Source organism: Larimichthys crocea, chromosome XXIII (genome assembly GCF_000972845.2).
Source record: "Larimichthys crocea isolate SSNF chromosome XXIII, L_crocea_2.0, whole genome shotgun sequence".
Classification (NCBI taxonomy): Eukaryota; Metazoa; Chordata; class Actinopteri; family Sciaenidae; genus Larimichthys; species Larimichthys crocea.
In genome coordinates, this window is record NC_040033.1 from 14,328,943 (window position 1) to 14,352,323 (window position 23,381).

The 23,381-nt window shown below is 39.1% G+C and overlaps 2 protein-coding genes and 1 long non-coding RNA gene across 4 annotated transcripts; 1 reads left to right on the top strand and 2 right to left on the bottom strand.

Annotated features, from left to right (window-relative positions):
- Positions 1 to 1,251: 1,251 nt before the first annotated feature.
- On the bottom strand, positions 1,252 to 9,082 carry zc2hc1a (zinc finger, C2HC-type containing 1A). 2 transcript variants are annotated; one of them, XM_010739570.3, is made up of 10 exons: positions 8,952 to 9,082; positions 8,372 to 8,445; positions 7,410 to 7,526; positions 6,857 to 6,883; positions 5,397 to 5,538; positions 5,138 to 5,280; positions 4,227 to 4,335; positions 4,021 to 4,096; positions 3,656 to 3,760; positions 1,252 to 2,965 (listed from the first exon to the last, which is right to left on the bottom strand). In XM_010739570.3, the coding sequence occupies exons 1-10, from the start codon at positions 8,968 to 8,970 to the stop codon at positions 2,830 to 2,832; spliced, it is 948 nt and encodes a 315-aa protein (XP_010737872.3). In that variant the 5' UTR covers positions 8,971 to 9,082; the 3' UTR covers positions 1,252 to 2,829. The 2 variants fall into 2 exon arrangements, with proteins under 2 accessions (XP_010737872.3, XP_010737873.3); XM_010739571.3 differs by lacking the exon at positions 6,857 to 6,883.
- Positions 9,083 to 10,611: 1,529 nt separating this feature from the next.
- Positions 10,612 to 14,916, top strand: LOC109136787 (uncharacterized). Its single transcript, XR_002041489.2, has 3 exons — positions 10,612 to 10,719; positions 12,852 to 13,017; positions 13,607 to 14,916. It is a non-coding gene; the product is annotated as an uncharacterized LOC109136787 (long non-coding RNA).
- A 2,326-nt stretch (positions 14,917 to 17,242) lies between these two features.
- bco1 (beta-carotene oxygenase 1) lies at positions 17,243 to 22,904 on the bottom strand. The gene is made up of 11 exons (XM_010739572.3): positions 22,674 to 22,904; positions 22,459 to 22,587; positions 22,173 to 22,302; positions 21,576 to 21,723; positions 21,335 to 21,485; positions 20,871 to 21,097; positions 20,483 to 20,737; positions 20,024 to 20,129; positions 19,805 to 19,899; positions 17,712 to 17,823; positions 17,243 to 17,558 (listed from the first exon to the last, which is right to left on the bottom strand). Exons 1-11 carry the CDS (start codon positions 22,735 to 22,737, stop codon positions 17,404 to 17,406), a joined length of 1,572 nt encoding a protein of 523 aa, XP_010737874.2. The 5' UTR covers positions 22,738 to 22,904; the 3' UTR covers positions 17,243 to 17,403.
- Positions 22,905 to 23,381: the final 477 nt, after the last annotated feature.

A 23,381-nucleotide genomic window follows, 5' to 3' on the forward strand; every position in this document is an offset into this window, starting at 1 on the left:
AAAGCAGGAGGCAGAAAAAACTTTGCAGAGCAAAGGCAATCCTGTCTAAAATGACTGTATGCTATCAGATACTGAATACGATGAACTCCTGAGACCAAACTCCAGTACATCGTGAAGCAAAAATAAACTCATCCTGCCTCTACTACATAGTCCTTCAATGGATTACACAAGAGGAAACTTCTTCTTCATTTAAGCTATCTTGTTATATATCAGTATATCTCTTGCAGCTGCTTTTTCTGGTAAGTTTCCAAGCTGCACAAGCTATGGAGCCAACTAAAAGAAGGGTCAAGGCTGGCCAACAAACTGAACTCCCACACACTGTGGCAGCTGTCCCAAATGTATTCTGCATATACCACCCATGACCATGCAGAATATGCAAGAATGTCTTATGAACTTCATAAACGGTGCACAGAACAAAGAAGTTGGAAGATGGCACAAGACGGATAAAAAAAATCTGCAAAAACTGTTTCATATGGTTTAAAGTTGGAGACGTGCATGCAAAACAACTTTCTGAAGCTATTAATTAGAAAAGAATATGCTATGACATTTATTTGCACTTAGCGAGGACTCAAGTGTGCAAGTGTAGAGTTTTGCTTTCACTTTAGATGGGAACAACTAGCCCTGGCACATATTTGTAATCTTAGTTATGTAAACCTCCTTTGTTTTTGTCATTTATACTTTAAGAGCACATTCTGCCACGGATGGATGAGTTTAGCTCACACACCTGATTTATCATGCTCTGGGACGCTTTTCTGTCAAAGTTGGTGCTCTGATTAATGGTACTAACCCTAATAATAATAATAATAGTAAAAATAATAAACTTATTAGGAATGGGCTTTGGCTTTGGGAGCCAAAATGCCCAAGCGCATTTGTTGTTTTACATAATTTTAAAATATGCCATTTCTTGGTTTGTACATGAAAAATGCAAAAACAAATACGGAAGCATGCAGCCTTTGCCCCTACAGCAGTTTCAGTTACTTCTTTCAGGTAGGAGCTATTTTCTCTTCCTGTCGGGGAATACACAATGCATTATGTAGCATTATGTAGATAATTTTCTCATTTTGTAAAATGTATATTTGTTTTAATCACATAAAGCAACTAATGCCTGTGTATCCCAAATATATTTATATCTAAAACAGAGTAAACAGTGTATGACTTTGTACTTGTCAACCCAAATGATCTAAAGTTTTACAGAACTGCAACATGTTGTACTTTCTCTCTGTTGAACATACACTCTCACAACTTCATCACGGCTGTCTTCATAGAAATTTATTGATGGTGGATATACATGGCATTGAGTGCACAACCGTATCCAGGCTAACAGTTGCAATCATTTACAGGAAAACACTCCTGTTCAGTCTGTTTCAACATTTCTTGTCATGTAACATAAATACAGTTCGCTTCATTGAACAAATTCCTAACTCCTCAAAAGGACTTAATGACCATATTTAACCATCGTTAATGGACATCAACTATGCACCATAAACAGAGGTTTTTACCCCTTTAGTGTCTGACCTGTAAATGTGTGTGGGGTCATAAATGGTGTTTGTTATATCAAGCAGAAAGATCAACCATACCCGTATGGATAATTGTAAATGACTATAACGTTGCTGTACTTTTGACTCCTAATACGTTAATGTATTGAACACTGACTCAGTAGAAACACTGTCTAGGGGAAAGCAACTGCAATACACCCAGATGCATTTAGGTTTCATAAAAATCCAAATAAAAACACGTTTTTAATTCAGTAACAACAAAAAGGTGCAGACATTGTCCATTCAGCAAAAATGAAAGGGAGTAAGAAAATAAATAACTAATTACATTGTATAAAATAAGTGGGAATAAAAGGGTTTGTGTAAATGCTACATTTGTCTAGAAATGTCAGGCCTATGATGGTGAGACACTTTGCCTGTAAAGTGACCTTAAAGGGAGCTCTGACCTTTAAACATTTAGTTCATGTTTGGACTGGTCCCTGTCAAAACAAGGTGATACCTTTCTGAAATTCAAACACGTTTCCTTTAAAAAAAAAACACACACATTGTCTTCTTCAGTAGTCAATCATATTGCACTTCTATAGAAACAGATTCTGTTTGCGAGGAAGTGGAGGCAAACGAGATTCAGGAATGCGTTTCAGGTCACGGCTGAGTGGGGACTGAGATACAGGGGCCATTACACACACCTCTAATCACTCATCTGACACTTTATCTTTATTTCCGTTTACACATTTTGCAACCCACCTCTGAACTTTTATCTTACGCATCTTTTACCCAACAGCTTTTAAAAGCAGCTATCAATTCCGCCAAAATTATGTTTTTCTAATCACAGACTCCAGTTTCACGGCAATAATGTTCATGTGTGTGAGTAGCAACAATGTGGGCAAATCCAGCAGTAAGAAGGACGCTAATAAAAAGTAAATGAGCTGCGTGAGTTCCTGCGTCAGCTACCGATATCACAGTTTAGCAGAACTGTATGCTAGATCAGTCCACCACTGAGATCAATCAGCCTCCAGTCAACTAATGATTATATTTGTGTTATAGAATTTGTATTGTTTTGAATACAATCTCAGCAAGGCTGCACAAAGATGGGATGTTACCTACCTATGGAAATACTGATTTACGTTAACCAGTATGTTAGTCCACAGAGTGGAATAGACCAGCAAATTCCATGAAAAATAAACAGCATTTAGAAAAAAAACAGTGCCACTTTATCGCCGTGAAATTAGACCCAAGTGTAAAAAAAAAAGTTCTGATTAACTTTGGTGAAACCCACTGTTAGTTTGAGTACCGGTGCATTCTTATTTAGTTTAGTTTCTCCTTCTTCTGACCTCCATCAGATACACATCCTCCTGACCCCACACTCGCAGCAGAATTTGGCGGATTCAACAGGATACTTGGTCCCGCAAGCATGACAGAACTTGCTCTTCATTCCACCATTTCCAGGTTCGTGCACGCCGTCGACATCGTTCCTAAAAGATTTAACAGAGTTGACCAAGCAGCACGGTAAGACACTTGTGCACAATAGTTCAGGGCTGGCGATCCTGTTGATGAGATTACTAACAGATTGAATACTGCAAACAATCAATATGAGATGGACAGTGATACAACATGCTTACAAAAATAACTTCAAATCCCTTCGAGTGGATAAAGATCATGTTTTAGTGTTGTGATAACAGCAGGTAGGGTTGTCAGTTTGCTTTCCTCATTCATGGTTGTGGAAATGTATGTATATGTTCCACATTCTGTTGACAATACTGAATGAGAAACACCACTGACTTTGAGAGTTTCCCACACTATTTTGCTTCCTCCCAGGTGGTGTGATAATGCAGTTATGTTTTTTTTTTTGGTATTTGACCATGAAGTTGTTATTCTCTGTGAAGATTGACCAGTTTTTCTACATGAATGTTGATGTATGTCACACATTTTAATTGATTTATTTTATTCAACTGACATTGCATTGCAGCAAGGACTGTAGCCTCTACACCTGCACAACCCACTACACTACCGACCACCCCAACACAATGGATTCTCTATGTAAAACACCAACAAACCACAAGAGGTCAGGATCATTCAGAAATGCTGTATGGTGGTTGTTTTAGTGTGCTTTTCATTCATTCTCACATTTCTTTCTGGAGCAAATGTGCTAGTGAGCCACTCACCTAGATATGTAGGTGTCTACTTTCTTCTTGTTGAGCGCTATTCCAGACTGGTTGCTCCTCACAGAGCCAGGCCCAGAGCTCATTACTCGAGTCTTACTTCCCACACTGTGAGGAAAAACAGAAGTAAGACAAAGTGTCAAATGTAAACATTAAGAGAGACTAATGATTTAAATTGATAAATACTGATCTACCGTGTGACATGCGTATGATGGCATCAACACACATCAATAAAAATATTAAATACTACATTCATTTCTCATAACATATGGTTAGTATCACTTTAAAATGTAATTATTAGATCATAACTGTGATACCGTCGCTACAATAAAGTGTGTGTGTATGTGTGTGTGTGTGTGTGTACTGACCCTGATGGAGGGCTTGTGAGGCCAGAGGGATTACTCCTTACTGAACCTGCAGAAGAGATCTTACTAGATGGGATTCCTAGAGCAAGAGAGGGAGGAAAACAAATAAACGTGAGAGGAATACAATTAAAATCTGGCACAAATACACAGAATTGCGAAGTGTGAGGTCAGCACTCTGTGGTGCACTGTCAACACAGGTCTGCCTTTACCGGAGGGCTGTCCGATGCCAGACCTCTGGGGTAACCGAGAGGAGGCTGAAGGGATGGTGGACACAGCAGCAGCAGTGTTGGGCTTCTTCACCGAAGCAGGGGGCTTAAACTGAAGATGGAGAGAGAAAGGCAACACGATACAAACCAACAGTTATCATCACTGGATGCAGCGCATTAAGTATGGTTGGTGGTTGTGCGTACACATTTCAAATATGCCAATATGTGCAATGGTTTGGCTTTACAAACCGGTATATCGACATGTTTTTAAACTGCTTTAAGGAAGAAAATCTGTGAAAGCTATGAAAATGAAAAGAAAAAAAATGATCCATTACAAATATAAAAAAATATTATAATGACCATTTTTCTCATCATGATGGAAATAACAAAGCTATTAACCAAAATGGTTTGAATCCTGTTGTTTTTACTGGCTGCCAAATCAGGGTAAAGTGGGAGTCTCAGCATATTAGGAACAGACAAGGTATTGCTTTGGATTGATAAACAACACTTCTTAGTCATAAAGAATTGGCAATAACATAGAATTAAAAATTACCTGGCCGTGTACTTGGCTGAGAGTAGCTATGATCATTATGAACAATGTAGGTAAACAAAGCTGTTTTCAGTATGACAAGAAAGCTGTGCGCAACAGTGCACTGTGTCTGCATGTACTCGGCGTATCATGAATAATTTGTGCATGCTATCAAGTGCATGTTTAAATGTTTTATGTTCAACACACAGCCAGATTTACCATGGGAAATAAATCCTGGGCTATATGTTTAACACTGGTGTACCAGCAACCTCCAAAATTCGAAAATTCAACTTAAGTCAACACAAATTAAGTAATATTTCCCAACTAAAATGCAAACTGTTGCGTGCACATACAACTCATCAGTGGAGTCTGGTCATGTGTGTACCTGTGTGCGAGCAGGAGGCTTCTTGGCTTCGCCTGCCTTGCCCTTGTTGGGCATACGGGCGGCCTGCTCCTGGCAGAACTTGATGTGCCTGTCGGCTGCATTTTCATTGAACCTCCGCTGACAGTAAGGGCACTGGACATAGTCTGAGGATGAAACAGGTGGTGAGAAAATATACCTGTAACTACAGACATAAATCCTATGACTGACCTGTGCTCATACTCATACATTTAATCCCACTCCACACAGAGCTACGAGTTACCTGGGTCATAAGTTGGAGGAGGAGGTGGAGGTAATGGTCCTCCATCTTTCATAACCTGGGTGACCTGTTTGGCAGCCCGGATGGTAGCAATGAAGTCTTCATGTTTCTTGCGCCAGTTGGATGGCTTCTTCGGGGGTTCTGCCTGTCAGGAGGCAACACAGAGGAGCGACTCTGTTACACCAGCCTGTTTCTTTTAAAACTGAAACCCTACACAGCTATTGCTCAATCTTGTTATTCATGAGCTGATTGATAATTGGATATTTTGAAAAGAAGGTCACCTCCTCTCTTTCTCAGTGTATCTAGTTACTCTCTACCTTAAACTAACTAAACGTGAGATGTTGCAGAGTCACCAGGATGCCCCAAAGCCAGTTGTAATCTGACCAAAACTTTAATGATTATCTTCTTATTTCTCTCTTATTTAGAAATTCCTATAATTGAAGTCATGGTTTTATTGAATGCAGCTCAGAAGAACATGCTTCCTTTTTGATTTTCATGACTACTTAACTAACTTTATTTCTATTCAGCCATGATAAAATAAAGAATCCCCTGTATTTCCATGGTAGCAGTCTCTGTCTTATCTACAGCTGATGATTTCTGACAGTATTAGTTCACTGCCTGTCCTCTGAGCTGCTTCTGTGGCAACACGATAGCGCTGCTGACTTCCTACTTCCTCTGATACGGTTACAGTCCTCGAGTTTATTAAGCGTGTTTGCCTAAGGGAACACAGATCATTTTGAGAGAAATGAGAGCTAATTTCCCTTTATTCCCTTTCACCACGTAACATCAACAGTAGATTCTTCATTCTAGACATCTATGATTTCAATGACGGAATATAGAGAGTGTCACAAAAGAAAAGGAGGTACAGTATGTCCTATTCATGCCTCCAGTGAGAGGACAAAGTGTGTGTTCAGCAGTTAGTCGAAGTCAAGACGACAGAATGCATTTTGTTTGAGTTGACATCTTGACAACTGTTCGCACAAAAGTCGCCTCAAAAGGACGAGCGAGTGTTGGTTACTCAAAGTGGCCTTAAGTGCCATGAGACTTAGTAATGCAATGAACAAAACTATAGGCATTTAAAGTGAGCTGTCAAAAAGTCTAAGACAGGTTCAGGTTCAGGTTGAGAGGATAGAGGTAAGACTTTGTCGGCACAGTAACGTTGGAGTAAAAATCTAAATATATTGGGATTTTTGGGATATCTGAATTTAGTCAGTTGTCAATTGTGGGGAGTTAAGGAAAATACAACAGCTTTAGTGTTTTGTTTTGTTTTTTTTAAACCAACACCACCACTAGTATAAGTTGGCAAGCATCCAGACTATATAAGCCAATGATTGCAAGCATGAAATTTAAAAAGCCAGAAACAGTCAGTGAATGCCTCTTGGGCTTTAGGGGATTAACTGTGCCAAAAGAAATCACGTACACAGAAAGAAATGACAAATGAAAAAAAAGGCAAATCAACTTACTTTCCCAGTAGAAGATGAACTTTGTGACTGAAATACAATTAAAAGTGATTTGAAAATAACCTGTCAACACATAGCACTGAATGTCCTAAATGGAACAGCAACGATTAAAAACATGTGCCGCTCACCACAGTAATGGTCATAGGATTGGATATATTCTCTTCTAGGTTCCACTGACCTAAGCGTTCAGACAAGCCAGGATAAACAAGACTACAAATATGTCAGTAGCACTGCTGTACTGAGCTATGTGGCCTGAACATGTGCAGCCTCTCCAATTGTAATATATCTAAACTAGTACTGCCCAAAACATTATGCAAGGCCTTGTATTGTAAATATGTGTAGTGAAGAGATTAATGGATGAATGGCTTCAGGTTAAAGATAACCAATATCTTATCATATGAAACAGTTTAATGACAGCAATGACGAGCAACATGCTTAATTCAGCTTATATTCATCAAGTTTTTCAAAACAGTTTCCAGGGTGAGATGTACAGCTTTCTTCCCATTAATGATCCAGTTGAACTCTCTTCGCGTTTCCTGCCTGGGTGTATTCTTACCTTTGGTTTGATGGGTTTGAGGGTGGGGATGTCTGTGCCCTCAGCTCTCTGTCTACTCGAGTCAAAAATCTTCCTCTTTTTCACTGCGGACTTTTGGCAGATTTTAGCATGTTTCTCCTGTAGAACGAGAAAGAAGATATATTTCAACACTTCCCTGTGCCCTTCTATATCCTATTATATTCAACATTTCCTGATTTTGTTTTTTTTTTTGAAAGAGCCACAAAGCATGACAAACAATCTGTGACAGAAATGTAGAGAGCAAGGAAGAGAACACGAGCTAAATAAAACTCGTGACATTAATCTATTGAGCGCTGCGTTCAATTGTTTTAAACCTCCTAATGTAGGCACCAGCACACATCTCTGAAAAAATACACACATGCATAATGCTCTAATGGATCGTGCATTAATGCAGACATTGTGTGCACAAAATGCTTTACACAATAATCAATTATAAACGAGTGCTCTAGGTCAATTCAACAGTACGCATAGTTCATTTATTTGAAAAAGCTTCAGGTGCACAAACCCCTTTGTTTTTCTGCTTTCTGTTTCCTCAGTAACAAATCCCATTACACAACAACGATTATCCAGAATGGGCACTCCTAGATTTAAATTTGACAGTACATCTCAGCACCGCATTAGGTTCTAAGTCTGGGTTTTTTTAATCGAGTACTTCCACATCAGCTTTAACAAACAACTACTTCGTTGAGACTCTTCTCTAGAAAGAGCTCTTTCACAGGGATCCTGCTAGATATTTGAACTGGAGCCAATGACACATCCAAACAGCTGATAACGTGTCAGCTGATAGTAACTAGTGTTATTATATACTGTCACCAGGGCAACCTCAGCAGGTCTTAAGTGCATGCATTAAGACAATGGATTTTAGTCAAGGGAAATCAACTGAATCATCTTCACACTGTGTCTCCTCTTATAACACTGAAAAAGGTGTTTTATTGTTTTATTACCAGGACTTTAGGGAAGAAACATCTTTTACAGGTGTTGCACTGAATCAGATCCTCCTCGGGAGGAGCACCCCCGTCTGCAAGAATAACAGATTAAATACTGATTGTGGTGAAAAGGTTAAATGTAAGAGGACAAACATGGACCACAGCTGGTTTCCTTTGTCACATAAAGCTTTATGTGTAGACAAACACTGATACATTTTAAGGCATTGTTGTTAGCACAATGAACCAACCCAACAATATGCCTGCCTTGATAAGTTAACCCATAATTGATTTAAACCGGCTATAGATAGTCAGACATTATATTAGCTGAGTTTAAACATTTAAAAAAAACGTCGTTAAATGTTTAGCTGCGTTAGCTCCTGTGGCTAACGCAGGGTTCACACCCATTCAAAGACAGCTAGCTTCACTTTGGCCCTGCCGTTACCTAGCATTACATGGGCTAAATCTCAAACAAACAAAAAAAACAAAACAAAAAAGAAAAGAAAACGCTGCCAAAAACTGCTGAGCTCGAAGCTGTGAGTTTTAAAGCAGCAGCCAAACGGGGGGAAATAACAAACACCGAGTGGGTAAAATCGCTCACCTTCAAATTCTTCCATCATTAGGTTGTCTCTCTTGTCTGATGCTGCTGTTGTTACAAGCGGCCAAAGAGTGCAGACACAGAGGAGAGGGTTCACTTCTACCCTCTTCCGGTTTCGCTAAAAAATACATCTAAAATGTGTGATATCGACTCTATATCTACAAAGATACAACGCCTGCTGAATATAGGTGTATGTACGGTCTTTGTAAGTTAGCGACAGTGCGGTGACAACTAGATATTCCGCTCAGCAGGTTTATATCCCATATGCACAATGCTGTTATTGTTAATATTGAGTGCGTTGTATCACTATGACTTTCTCATATATTTGGTTAATTCGTGTATCACATCGATACGATTCTGAGTCATTATCGATGTATATACGCTTTGTAGCCTCTTGTATCTGTGTGATATTATGATTCTGGTCTAACGGACAAAGGTTTTCACACGCCGGCCTTGGAAGTGAACCATCTCAACGTTACAGCTCTTTGGCTACCAATAGCAACTGGATCTTCCTATGCCGCCTCATGTGCCAACATCCGAGCATTTCATTGGCTGTTACTGAGCGGGTTTGGGTTGATGCAGTGTGTGTTTTGAACAGTGGTGGGGTGTGGGAGGAAACCCACGCTCCACTGTTCCCATTACTATTCCCAAATATGGGAATAAAGTAAGAAAAGAAAAGCAATCATTTTTGCAGTTTTAATATGGAGCAAGGAAATGCTCTTCATTTGACTGAAATATAGTCGATTCAGGTGTTGCAATAATTTAATTTAAATTTAATTAATAGAAGGATAAGTGTTTCTAAAAATGCCCTCATGATCCACAGCCTCAGATAGAACAATATCAATTAATGAAGGAGGTTAATAAAGTAGTTCTTCCACTTTTTCTACAATACATTCAAATTGATAGGTTAGTGTACTTTCTATTTCAGACAACAATGATTCTAGTGTAGGCCTCTCGCTTTGTTGCCTTTGTCAGCTCAAACAGTTGTCCAGCGCATTCGGAAGTCCCCAGTTTGGCATATTGAGCACATGTGTCATCTGAATGGAGTAATTCACAGCCAGATGCTATGAGACCACAAGCAAGCGTGTTACTGAGAGGCTCTCTGCCTTCATCACAACAGGATCACTGTCCTCACACTGACTGACACCCCCTCCGCCCCCTTCCCACACACACACACACACACACACACACACACACACACACACACACAAACACACATAGCCTACAACAACTGCCCTGTCTGTTCATCTGTCATCTGACCTTTCAGCTTTCATTGAAAATTAGTCCCACTGATCAAAATAAGGTCAATCCAAGTTAACTGTCATTCATGTTTTCTCTATAAAAAAATAATGATAATAAAATAAAATAAACAATGTAATAGTTTAATCTTTTCTGCTTATAGTACATCCATGATTACTGATGAGCTTCAGGGCGCATTATATTATTGCAGTTTTATTTGTTTGCCAATGTTGAATAAATGCAATGATATGTGCAGTCTATTATGAAATAAATAAATTAACAAGCAAAATAAAAAAACAACAAGAACAATGGAAATTGGAAGATAACACGGTGAGAGATGCTGGAAGTTATATACCATATTAATTCACAAACAAAGGCTTTATTTTGAAACGTGTACCCGGAAGCTGTAGTATTCTGACGTCAGCTTGACGTTGGTAAATCCTCTGTCCAGAGCGCAACGGGGAATACCGAGGTGGCATTCAAGCTCATGTGATTGACCCCTGCGAATATTCGGGAGCCCAAACCCAAACAGGTATCTACCCTGTTGACAATAATAATAATAATAATAATATCATCATTGCAGATATCATGTGCATGCTTGTTATCTTAATTCCATGTCTAGTGTGTAATATCCATGCAGGCTGCGTGCACTTGCCCTGACTGAGGTCTATGGGGGTCCTTGTCATTAGAGTAAGACATATGACTGTGATTTATTATTGAAATCAGTTTGAGCATGTCGATCCCCGTGTACCATTAATAGTAGGATATGTCTTAATGTAAATGATCTGGTCTTTACTGTGTCAACAATGTAAGTGATTTATTGCAGGACCCCATTGCGCACGACTATACTTGATGCGCTGCAGCGCCTCCACTTAGCCTGTAATATGATAAATTTAAGAGAGCATCAGTTGTTTAGACTCTAATAAAGGGTTTCAATGGACTAGTGACAGTGAATACTGTAATAATCATACCTTATATATTTAATAGGATGTAAATATAATGCTGTAGAAATAACACACATTGCATATACTTTGTAAAGCTCCTATTGAAATGGTGTGGAGATATTGGGGGTACTATACTTGGTTGCGTGTTTATGTGTGTGTGTTTGTATGAGAGAGAAAGTGATAGGCTGTTGGGCATTATTCCCAGTTACGCCCAGGCAACCTAGAATAACACTGGCATAAGTTGATGGGACTCCATTCCTGCACTCCCCTTATCACTGCCACACTCACTGCTAATTTTCTGTTTGGCAGCACAACAAATCAAATGGTTGCAGAGCAGGAGCAGCCAAGTTTTTTTTTTTGTTTGTTTTTTTTAGTCATTGACAAAGAGGTCAGAGCATGATGGCCTTTTGTATTATTCAGTGATTTGATCATTTGTCTGTGCTAGATTTGTTGTTGGTCATGCCAGCTGGGCTCTGGTTCTCACATAGGAGCAAAGCCAAGGAGGACAACACAAGCATGCCTCTGCAAGAGCAGGAAACATGCTCACACACAACTGCTGATGTTCTACTTCACAAGAGCAATGTGTGACTAAATTATGTAAACTGTAAAATTAATATTTAATGGAATATGGGCATAGGAAAGACACACCAATAATCTGTCACTTTCAGCTACAAATGAAAACACTAACAGTAACAAATGAAGTTCATGAATTAGTAATTGTATCAAATAATCACTCAAAATTGCAATAACTTGTTGGCATGTTTTGTATGTGAGCATTAAGCCTTATGTTCCATGTAAAATGATTTTCACTCACTGACAGATCACTGTTTGGCTCTGAGGTGATACACCAGTTCAATGTTTTCATATTGAAGAACAGTCATCTTGTGTCTCTTGTTCCTCCATGTCGAGTCTGACAATTGTACATGGACAACATCTGTTGGGTCTTGCCCGTCCTGACACCGTTTCAAGAATGACAGCTGAGTGGGAGCATGCTCAGATGATGACAGAGGGGGCATCCAAAAATAGCTGCGGTCAATCACAGCTTGCTCAGCTCTGGAAATAGCCACAAATGGATGTGTGAGCTGAGGTCATTTTTTGAAAATTTCCATGTTAGTTGAAACCATAGTATTTAGACTGGAGTAAAACCAAACTCTCTTTTGTGTTCCCAAGCATAGAAACGCCTTTTTTTCTTTGTATTTTTTTTTGTTACATAAGTGTAGGTATTCTAAGTGGATACAGATTGAACACATCTCAGACTGTGTTGTATTTTAAGTAGTGAAAATGGGTCAGGACATGTCAACAAAGGAGTTTAACCTAAATCTCCGTGGCAACGCAGCTGTGTTTCTGCTCCATGCTTACTCCAATTGGGATGACATTTGAATACAGTACTGTCCTCCCTTGTGCAATAATTATCACTTTCAGTGTGTGTCTTTGGGTGCAGTATTGCATCAGTTCAAGAGCACCCTCATTTGTATTTCCATTCCACCACCCAGTATTCCTTCAGCAGAATTTGTTTCCTCTGTGTGTCATCTGTACCCTAGACTGAGATTAAAATAGATTATTCGGGGATTAGGTCATAATTAAGATAAGAGGACAGAGTGAATGAGTGCATGGGTAGCCCACTGTGTCACTTTCTGTGTGTCAACATAAACTGCTTATACATCCACTGTCCACGTGCACATGTGCTTGTGCTAAGTGTGTGCTATACTGTGTGTTCCAGGCTCTGCTATGGTGAGGTCTGTTAGCAATGACGGATGTGGAGGCGACCTATGAGGACTTCATTGCCTCTCGACGGTCTGGCCGCAGGAATGCCATCCATGAAATCCCGGCAGCCCCAGGAGTGCAGGGACCCACGGACTTGTCACAGCTCAATGTCAACAAGCCAGGTGAGAAACATTCGCTGGTTATAATGGCACATGGCAAACAAATAAAAAGGGACTAGTGTTGACAATTTGGCAATAATTCAGCATAATGCTAAAAAATAATAATACACCGTAGCTTGTAATTTCTGGAAAATTTTAAAAATATTTTTCAGTATACGTATGGAGCGTGCATTGACAGTGAGCAATGCAGTGTCTTTTTTAACACTACCACCAGGAGATGCCAAAGCCCTAAAGTTTTAATTTCTGCATAGTAGCATTAAAGTAGATATGTATTGAATACAACAAGATTTTCTCATTCACCATCCAGTGGAGAAAAGGTATAAAATTCCTCATTCACTTAAAAATGTGTTTTGTTTATTGTAACTCTGCAGAACAATATATGTGAGTGAGTTTGAAACTAGAAGGCTGTTTTCACATCCATCTGAGGAAGAAAGAAACCTAGTTTGGAAGCCAAACTATTTAGCCAAGTATGTAAGAAACTTGGAACCTCCACTGCACATACACCGAGAAATGACTTTTCAGTGAAGTAGGACGACATCCTTGTACTTTGTCCTTGTCATTTAACCAACCTCATTCCCCCTCTGTCTGTCAGGTGATGAGGGAGAAGACACTGAGAAAAACCAGGACTCTCCAGCTAAAGAAAAGGAGACTCAAGCTGAGGGCAGCTAATCAGCAATGGACTCAAACAACCACTTCTTCTTGTCTATGTGATCCCTAAACTGCTAGGCCTCTAACTGGCCAGTTGCATCTGATGACTGTGAAGAGACACAGCAAAATCCTCTACTGCCACCAACCTGCATTAGGAAGTCATTGCCATGGCAATCACAGCGCAGGTTCCCTTCTGCACTTGGGGTTGTTTCAGTTTCCTTAAAGAGCCCCACCCTTCCTTGCTGCCTTTTCTTCATGGTTGTTGACATGAGATCGGATATGATGCATGTAGAGTGCAGCATGATGTCTGCAACCAAAACCAGCCCTGTATGACTGTCAGTGGTCCTGAGAAGAAAGGAGGGAACTGTAAAGAGGACATTAGGATTTTTGAGGCCAGTTTTTGTGTTTCCACTGAATTCAAATTTTGTCTTCCCTCCCCCCATTGCCTTGAATCAATCACCACTGAAAAACCTCCAGGGAACCGGGGACAGTGATTGGACACCTACTGAACATGTTGTAATTTTGTATGTAGTAAGCTATTAACTTCAAATATTTATTGAGAGACTGACTTTCATTCTTGCAGTTATTCAGATGGTTGCTAATATGGTTGGAATTACCCTTACCATACATCTCATGTAAAACGAAATCTCTGGTTATACGTATAGTTCATATAGAATCATATTCAATCAATGAGTGGTCATTGTTGACAACTGGTTTATGGAGAAGTCTTCAGTATTCATTTATAGTATGTGTTGGAGATGGACGCAGGAATTCTCTTCAAGTTCAAGGTGTTATTGTCCATATCATGCTGTGTCCTGGTCATCCTAGATCAATACACTGCCATTTAGCAAATATACCATTGTGTGTGTGTGTGTGTGTGTGTGTGTGTGTGTGTGTGTGTGTGTGTGTGTGTGTGTGTGTGTGTGAGGTTAAGGTGATTCGGTTTACAGTGGATATTGTGATAAAGAATCGATTTGTTGCTGGAGATTAGAAAAGTTGATTGCACTCAAGTACACTAATGTGTCATTTGTCATGTATTATATTATTGTTTATTGCAGGTGCGTACGTGTGTATTTCTCTGTTTTATTGGTGGTCTGCCTGGAGGATTATAGTTGTGATTGTACAGACAACCAATGAATTTTGCGTTTCCAATATCTCCTGTCAGTTAACCTTTCATTTTGACCTTCAGAAAGAACCACGCCTGTTGATACTATAACGGTAGCTATGATACACTGCCTTTTTCTGTTATACCAGTCAAATATGTGTATATGCACCCCAGAACTGGATAATGACATAATGACTTGTTGTAAAAGGACTTGTTAAAGCGGTAATGGACATTTTCAAGTCAAGAATAACTTGTAAACTGAGTCAGGTATAGTATAGTGTGATTTAATGACCAGTACTGTTGCACTGTAGGTGACCTAGAGCACCCACGACCGTGTTGTATTTTCCATATTGTTATTTTCTGCAGCTCATTCATGAGTCATGTCACTGTGAGTGTTGTCAATGATTTTATTGTAAAATGCTCCCACATTATGTTTTATCAACTTTGTTAGATTTGGTGTGCAATTAAATCTCACCCGTGAAAACTGAAAATGCATCCAGACAAACTAATCTACATTGTTCTGACAGACTATAGTAAACAAAGTAATTATCTCACTCTAGTGACAAACTTTAGTACTACTATTCAGCCACAGGAAATACATACATCAGTCAATAGTGACTGACCATCAATATTGAGCCCTGAGTGTGACAAGGTTGTCATTTTTAGCTCAAGATGGTCACTGCTCCTCACGTAATGAATTGGACAGCACATGGCATGCATGAGATTAAGAAATCGGATATATTACAGAAATAATAGTAATACTTTTCTATCTTTATTTCATGTAATAGCATTGAATCTTTGAGCTCAACAACCATAACATTACAATATAAATTGACTAAAATATAGGTAGAAAAGAAGGCGGTAACTTCATCATTGACAGTTGTCTGCACCATGTTGTTCAGAAAACTTCTGTGAGGTCATGTCCTGTTGAACTCCATGAGTTAATTATTTGTATGAGGAGGAACTAAATCATGTAATTTTTAAGAATAGTCATGAATTTATTTAGAAAGGAAAAACACCTACAAAAAAGCACAGATTTATGTGAATGGCGAAATGGATGGATTTTTTTGATTTTTTTAAATTATGGACTGTTTTATTAGTCATATCCCAAGTGTACTTTCATCGTAGGCCATGAGGGACGTGACAAAGTAGCTGGTGTCAACTGAAAGAAACAAGATAATTTCTATAATCGAGATAAAGATATAATCCACATAATGTTTATACACCTTACTAAAGATATAGATTTTGATCAGCCGATAGATAAAATACAGTCATCAAGGTCTGTCTAAAGTCTATAAACTTTATGTTTATGTAATGTGTAGTGACTGAAGACGAGGATATAAGTCAGTGGGGGATCTTAGGCCTTATTGATGAGGCCAGCCGCTGTTGTGATATGAGATTTTGGTCCTGATGGGCTGCAGGATCTTTCTCCTCATTTTCTTGAATTTATTGAGTACATCAAATACATTGATTTGATAATCCTGTTCAAGCCACCCCTGATTGAAATAGATTTGACTGTAGGCCTTTGTGATATAACTGACTTTTGTTATCACAAGCCATTGTGAGGTAATAGATGAGGTCATCAAAAGCATCTTTGTACAGTACATTCTCTCTGTTCTTAAATTATCCAGGAGCGGATAGAATGAGTTAACTTATCTTAAACCTTTTACAAGTGCTTGGTCAACAGGTGATAAATTGTACTAAAAGAAGTGGTGTCATGTGTAAAAACAGCATATAATCATGAATGCTTTACACCTTGTCAGTTTGAAGTGTTGGATTCGTTATTGTTGTGGAGAAATTGCTGAAGTCAAAGGTCAATGGTGAGGTCAGGAGGGAAACAAGTGTTCATGAGCCTCTGATGTCTGATGCTGTATTATTTATTGACGCTTGGCCAAGGAGAACTAGAGACACTCTCAAAGTACACCTGAAGTGCTTGAGTCGGTCTCGCATTCTGACGAACTTGTGATGGTGGATAAACTTTAAACCAAAAGATCACACCCAAAATACTATACGCCCAGAATTAGTCAAAGAGAATGTCTTTACCCTTGGAGGTGTTATTGTCAACATATTCTAGTCTGAAGAGACAAATGTCTGTTTACACAGATTGGAACGTCAACAATAAGCTATCTATTATGACTGAGAAGGCCGCAATAGGCCTCTTCGACCCTGGACACCACAGTGTTGAGATATGGTGGCACCTAGTCAAAGACAAACAATTAATACTACCGAGGACCACAAGGCTCACACGTGACCATGTGTAACCTAAGGATAGAAAATTCCATAACAATGATCATCTTTTAATCTAATGGAAGAGTAGATGTGTATTTATTCTTTATTGAAAAGAAGGAGCACCCACACAATAACAGTCACAGCAGTACAATAGAATAATGTAGATTACATTACAGACATATCATGTCATGTATATATATACACAAGTTTAAGTGATCCGCACAAAATCAATCAATCTTTTAAGAAAAAAGAACCAAGACCATTTTGTTTTGATACAATCACGATTACAGAGATAATGTAGTCCATCTAACCATGTATATCCTCATCACACGTTTGTCAAAAAATGTTAAATTGTTCAAGTAGATTCCTGTGTGGGATCCTGGAAGATCCCACATATACACAACTAACTAATTTCTTTGTGGGATAAAAAATCCATGCATATCTTTTTGCAGATCAGCGTTAACACACGCTCGAGCCACTTCTTTGAATGTTTTGCCATCTAGAATAATGATGAAATCAGACTGGCCTGGGTTGGAGTTGATGACTGATGATAAGATAACACCTGTAAATGGAAAGGAAGAGGATATTAACACACAGTTTGGTCACTACAAATGAAATCTTGTCTTTTTAGACCAGTATTCCATTTGTACTCTAGCTGATGTATCGTACATATACATGTCATACGCTGTGCATGCACATTACTCAATATTCTCACCATCATCCTCTGACTCTCCATTTGGCCTGGGAATAAACACAGGCTCTGATGGCCAGCAGTTGTCCTCAGTCCAGTAAACCATTTTCTTGGTTTCTGTGTCAAACTTTGCAATCTACAATAAAAGAATAGATTAGGAAAAATAATGAAGTCACTCAGTTTTACTCAGCCTCTACAAATAGCTCACAACAAAGCATTACAAACTAGAACTCTGATTCCTCATACTGTATCTTCAAAAAGCTTCTGACCATCAATTATTTACACGCACACAAATATAGCGTGACTGTTAAGTCATAAAAAAACATCAGAAAAAAATATGACTCCAATATGTTTGTGAGTTACACTGAAACCAATACAATCAGTTAAGAATATTTTTAGACCAAGTATTGCGTTTCACTACTCTGATATAATATGAAATGATATAATTCCCGTAGCACATAAACAACACCTAGCATGAAGACCTTATCTTGCACACATGGAGTACTTTGTCCTAATATGCCATGCAAACGTAATAAAGGGCCATAAAGTTGTAAAAACAGACTTAGAATTGTCAGTAGGTTGTGTATACACTGGAACTAGTACCAGCTGTATGTGTTTTAGATGGGTAAGTCAGGTTGACCTATAAATAGGAAATCACGTAATTTCCTTACATTACATTTAGGTACACCTCTGTAGATATTTCTATGACTCTTCCTTGAGAGATCGTAGGGTCAGCCAAATAACTTGATTTGCAGGTAAGTGAGAGTCATTACATTACTTTTGCTAGGCAGCATGTGCAACCATGTTGGATATGTGAAACTTGTTGAGCATACATCTGCGCATGCTTGTAGTATCTGTGAATACCTACACAGTGGTGTGTATAAGTATGCAAGTATAAACAAAGCTTGACAACACCATTCAAAGTTGTGCTTTCTTCACCAGCTCAACCAGCAAGAGAGACACAGAGAGAATGAGAGCAGGAAGGGTGAGCTAGAGAGTGAATGAAGATCGGGAGCAGCGTTAGCATCCCGACCTCACATCCTGCAGGTTGTTTTTGTCTAAGGGACTACACGACCGCTACCCAAAGGTTGACGTACAGAATCATCCTGAACATAGCAAAGTAATAGTCTCTGTAGATACACACACCATCACACACTTTTAGTAGGTCACAAGTGATGATTAAGAGGTGCTGATTTTTGGATGACTCAATGCATTGTTTTGTAGGAAAATCCTGCATAGCGTGCCAATTGTACTCTTTCCACACATTGCAGTCATATTTGTGTTCCTCATTGTTGCAGGCAAAAAGGGGAAGTATAATAAATAAAGGAAAAATGGGGGAAAGATATTGTGTCTGTTGCATGAAAGACAATATGATTAGTTGATAGAGATAATGTTTTTTTTTTTTATTGTCGATGAACAATAAACTGTTCCAGGCTTGACGCAAATGTCCATGGTCCTATCTTCCCAAAAGGAAGCCTTAGCAATGCCTTTCCTCAACATAATGTTTGTTTTTTCCTTTTGCTTGTCACTTGGGTTTAAAACCCATATCCAGACATCATTGAAATTGAATTAAAACTCTTCTGATGTTGGGATTCTTTGTCAACTGGGAATAAACAAAAATATCTAATTGTTAAAACTTCCTTCCTCTTCACAGCCACTGTACGTCTGGATGGAATGAGACACAAGGGAACCTCCTTTCCAAAGTGTTTTGTTCTTGAATCCTTGGAAGCCTCACTAAAGTTATTGCGTATTTCCATTGTTTCAGGTAGCCTGGCATGCAAGTGTACCCAATGGGAAAGGTTGTATGGTATTACAGCCAGGGCCATAAAAAGATTTGTTTATAATTGGAAATTCACACTTCCACAATTTGTTCCTTCTGTTTTGCCAACTGGCAATTCTCAGTTCTACAATTTGCTTCCTACCTCTGTAAAAACAATGCTGCCAGGAACATCTGTTTCCCAATAGCCCTAGCCCTGTAAAATGCCTGTTGTTCAAGAGTCGGCATATTTTGAGTCTCTCATTGCAAATAACGTTTGTTACACTGTCGGAAATCACAAAGATGCATGTTTCTAATAATTCTCTTTAGTAGAAGCCAGATTAAAAACAATAGGAAATACCTGTTTTGACAGTGCAGACTCTTCTACGCAGTTCCCGTAGACAAAGCGGTGCTTCTTGCCGTTGATGTCATAATTTATTCTGGGTAATTCAAAACCTGATGGAAATAAAAAGACACTTGTTGCATTTGTATGAGCAAATCAATTAAACTTAGACACAATGTATGAAATACAACTTGAACAATAAATATGATGTGTCTCTTTGAGTGGCATTGGTTTTACCTTGACAGAGTACCTCTGACTGGCACATCAGTTTGCCTTCTTTCTCTTTTACAGCACTGGCCGTTGTGTATTTGAGCTTCACCAGGTCCTCTCCAACTGCAATGCCCTGCAAAACACAGTCAAACAGTATAAGTGAAGTGTTAGAGGAACATCTTGTCTAAAGTTCAGGATGAAATCAATTCAAATTTTAGGTGTGGCAGTAGGGACTAGGAAATCCAGCCAAGTCCACCACTGACCACAGTATGTAGCATGGCCTGGTAGCTGGAGAGGTGCTACTTCACCTCCAGAACTGCGCCCAGGGCTGCCCATCACTCCACAATCTCTCCAAATCTGCAAGTTATAAGCCAATTGTGTGTGTGTGTGTGTGTGTGTGTGGATGTTTTTCATGCCTAATAATTGTAATAGTGTAACAAAATTCCCCAATTAAGGAATTCATTTAAAAAGTACTAAAAATCCCACCTTGTCTGAGACGGGAATTGCAAATCTTCTGTAGCTTGGTTTGCAGTAGGCATCATCATGGAACCCGGGGTTTTCCTTCAGCTTGCTCAGGTAGAACATGTCATAAAGACTATTATCCTTGTAGGCGATGACATCGAAGACTACGTGACCATCATCCTCGTAAGCATTCACATGATGGTAGACGATCATGGTTTCAGTGTGGTACTTTGTCTCGACCAATTTGCCCGTCTTTCTGTCTATCAGGTGGATCAGAGTCTGTTGAAGAAAGAAACATTGAAACACTGCTAGACCAATGCAGACCCTTTTTCAATGGTATCTACAGCTGCTTCATGCTTAGTTCAGCAGTATGAAATACATGACATTAAGACAGACAACAGTGACCCCTTACGTTTTCCTCGGGGCAGAATTTCAGGCACGTTGCCCAGTTGACTCCCCTCATGTATGCAGTGGCCATCTTGAGGATGTCCAGTTTGAGAGGCTGCTCGATGAAGATGAAGTAATTGTCCGTCATGCCGAAGCTGTGGTAGTAGCTGGGCGTGAGCAGCGAGCGGCAGGGAACTGTGCAGGCCACCTCAACATTCTTCAGTGCAGGGACAAACTTGCTTTTGTCTGACACTTAAAAATTTAGAGCAAAATAAAAGTCATAAGCTAAAGAAAAACTTTGTCAAAACCTTACATTCATTTGATTGTATATAAATAGAATGAAATGACAGACAATGTTATACTTTATCGGCCCAGTCTTAAAATATACTGTTAAAGAGATGCGTATTAATAACATGTTGCAATCTTCCTATGACAGAGTTGTACTTTTGGGTTTCCAGGTTTGTAAAGCAGGTCACGAGGTTTATATACCTTTTTCTGCAACAGCAGGGACTTTGAACAGCATATATTTAGTCTTGGCCTTGTCTGCTATTGAAGTACCAACGTTGTAGGCGTTTCCCTCTTTGTCATAGTGTGGATGAGACGAAGCCAAGTTCACCGGCAGGTACTTCATGTAGTCCACCTGTGTGAAACAATTCAGCAACTCCTGAGCACTGAACGAAACCCTTAATTTAGACGTGTGTGAGCGTTCAAGATCAACAGATGACGTTACCTTGTCCTGAGTTTCCAGAGTCACAGGATCAATCTTGCGAATGTAGTTGGTTTCAGAGGTGGCATAATAGTCATCTCCATATTTAATGATATTGCTTGCACCGTTGTCAGTGAAGTCAGGCACTGTGTGATTAAGAAACGTAATTGCCCTGAAAAAAGAACAAAGAAGAAGACGTTTAAGGCAAGTAAAGAGGAACGTAAAGGGAAGTAGGGGGTCATCCAACACAAAAGACCTCATTTTCTCATACAGAGGATCCCCTAGAAATGTGTGAATCATGCAAATTCACAACAGGAAGCTAAACAGCAGGGGGGTCCTCCAAATCAATAGACAGATAATGCTAATATTACATTATTGAGAAAACTGTTAATTGCTTGACATCTGTTTTTTGCAGATGTTACAGAACTCTTATACCAAATTTCAAAACTTATGTTTGCACTGTTACACTGTTACATTAAGAGAAACTCAATTCAAGAAAACAACTGGATGCCAAACAAATATTGCAAACATGAGTTAGTACAAACAAAGCAAGAGTATTACATTGACACATGACAGAAATCAAATGAAATGTGGTCCAAATAAAAACAAGGGCATGCTTACTTGAAAATGAAGTTCTTGCTCGGGTCTGGATATGCCATTGTTCCCATTTCAGACACCACTATCCTGTTTTCAGACATGTTGGCTTTGAAGGTGTCACTTCTAAGAAATCTGCTCCTGTGGGTAACTTCACCTGTGAGAAAAACAAAAACTTATAAAACTTATATTTGTACTTTACAACAACAACAACTGACACTTTACTGACACGGACATACAACAACTGTAACAGAAACTACATAATAAAACTTTCAGAATTGTAGTTTCCTGAGTCAGAAATGGAAAAACCAACCGTCTTTAAAGGAGAAGCTGTTTATGATGGACATCCCGTCGAACCAGTGGTTGTAGCTGGTTTCCCCAACAGAGAAGATACCGGGGCCATTACGCAGCAGTGTACCCTGCAGCCAGTTGGGAATCTTCCCTACACAACAAACAAACAAAGAAAAATACAAAACATGTAAATGTTAAGCGTTCAATAATGTAAAATAAATAAATAAATGTACCTACCTTTCACATCTGCATTTGTGGGCTCCGGTCTCTCCTCCGCGTTCTTGGAAAAGTCGGTGCTCATGTTTGCTGACAGTAGAGTAGATGAGATTACGTTGGGGGTGTCTGAATAAATACTGCTGCCGGACAACAAACCACACCCTTTAAAGAGTGTTTCTTGTCTCTCTTATCTCTGCGCGGAGGTGACTGTCACTGTGTCGCACATATCTTGCAGCTAAGTTCAAAGAAAAAGGTTCAAGCTATACATCATCTACTGACTGATCATTTCTTACCTCTTTGTAAGTTCTTTGGCGACTTCATTTATTTCAGAGAATTAAAAATTCTTAAGAATTACGCAGATCTCTGTTTGCCCTTATACTGAAAGTTACAGCTCACTTCAGTTTGAGTGGTTCCCTCTCAATGCACCTTTGGATTCTCTGACCACATTGCATAATCATCCATTATTTTATTTTATATTCAGATGTGTTGAATACTGCATACATAGCTGTTCCTTGGTCAGCCTTGTAATTGTAATTGTTTTATAGTCTTACATAAGTGTAAGATGTATTGACCACAGAGTGTTTTATATCCTTCACTATCAGGTACAGATGATTTGTATTTGGAATCCTTTTTCTTGGAAGTGACTGGATAAATGCCAGTGAACCATTACTAGTTGGCAGGGCTGTTATCTTATGCTTTCTTGGTATCAGTGGAGGTTAATTTGCTACC

Coding starts and splice junctions, on each gene's coding strand:
- zc2hc1a (XM_010739570.3), bottom strand. Junction 6,884..7,409: donor TCAAACCCATCAAACCAAAG/GTAAGAATACAC, acceptor ATTGTATTTCAG/TCACAAAGTTCATCTTCTAC. Junction 4,097..4,226: donor TGGCATCGGACAGCCCTCCG/GTAAAGGCAGAC, acceptor CTCTTGCTCTAG/GAATCCCATCTAGTAAGATC.
- bco1 (XM_010739572.3), bottom strand. CDS start 22,737: ATGAGCACCGACTTTTCCAAGAACGCGGAGGAGAGACCGGAGCCCACA. Junction 21,486..21,575: donor CTCTGGAAACTCAGGACAAG/GTAACGTCATCT, acceptor TGTTTCACACAG/GTGGACTACATGAAGTACCT. Junction 17,559..17,711: donor TGGAGAGTCAGAGGATGATG/GTGAGAATATTG, acceptor TTCCATTTACAG/GTGTTATCTTATCATCAGTC.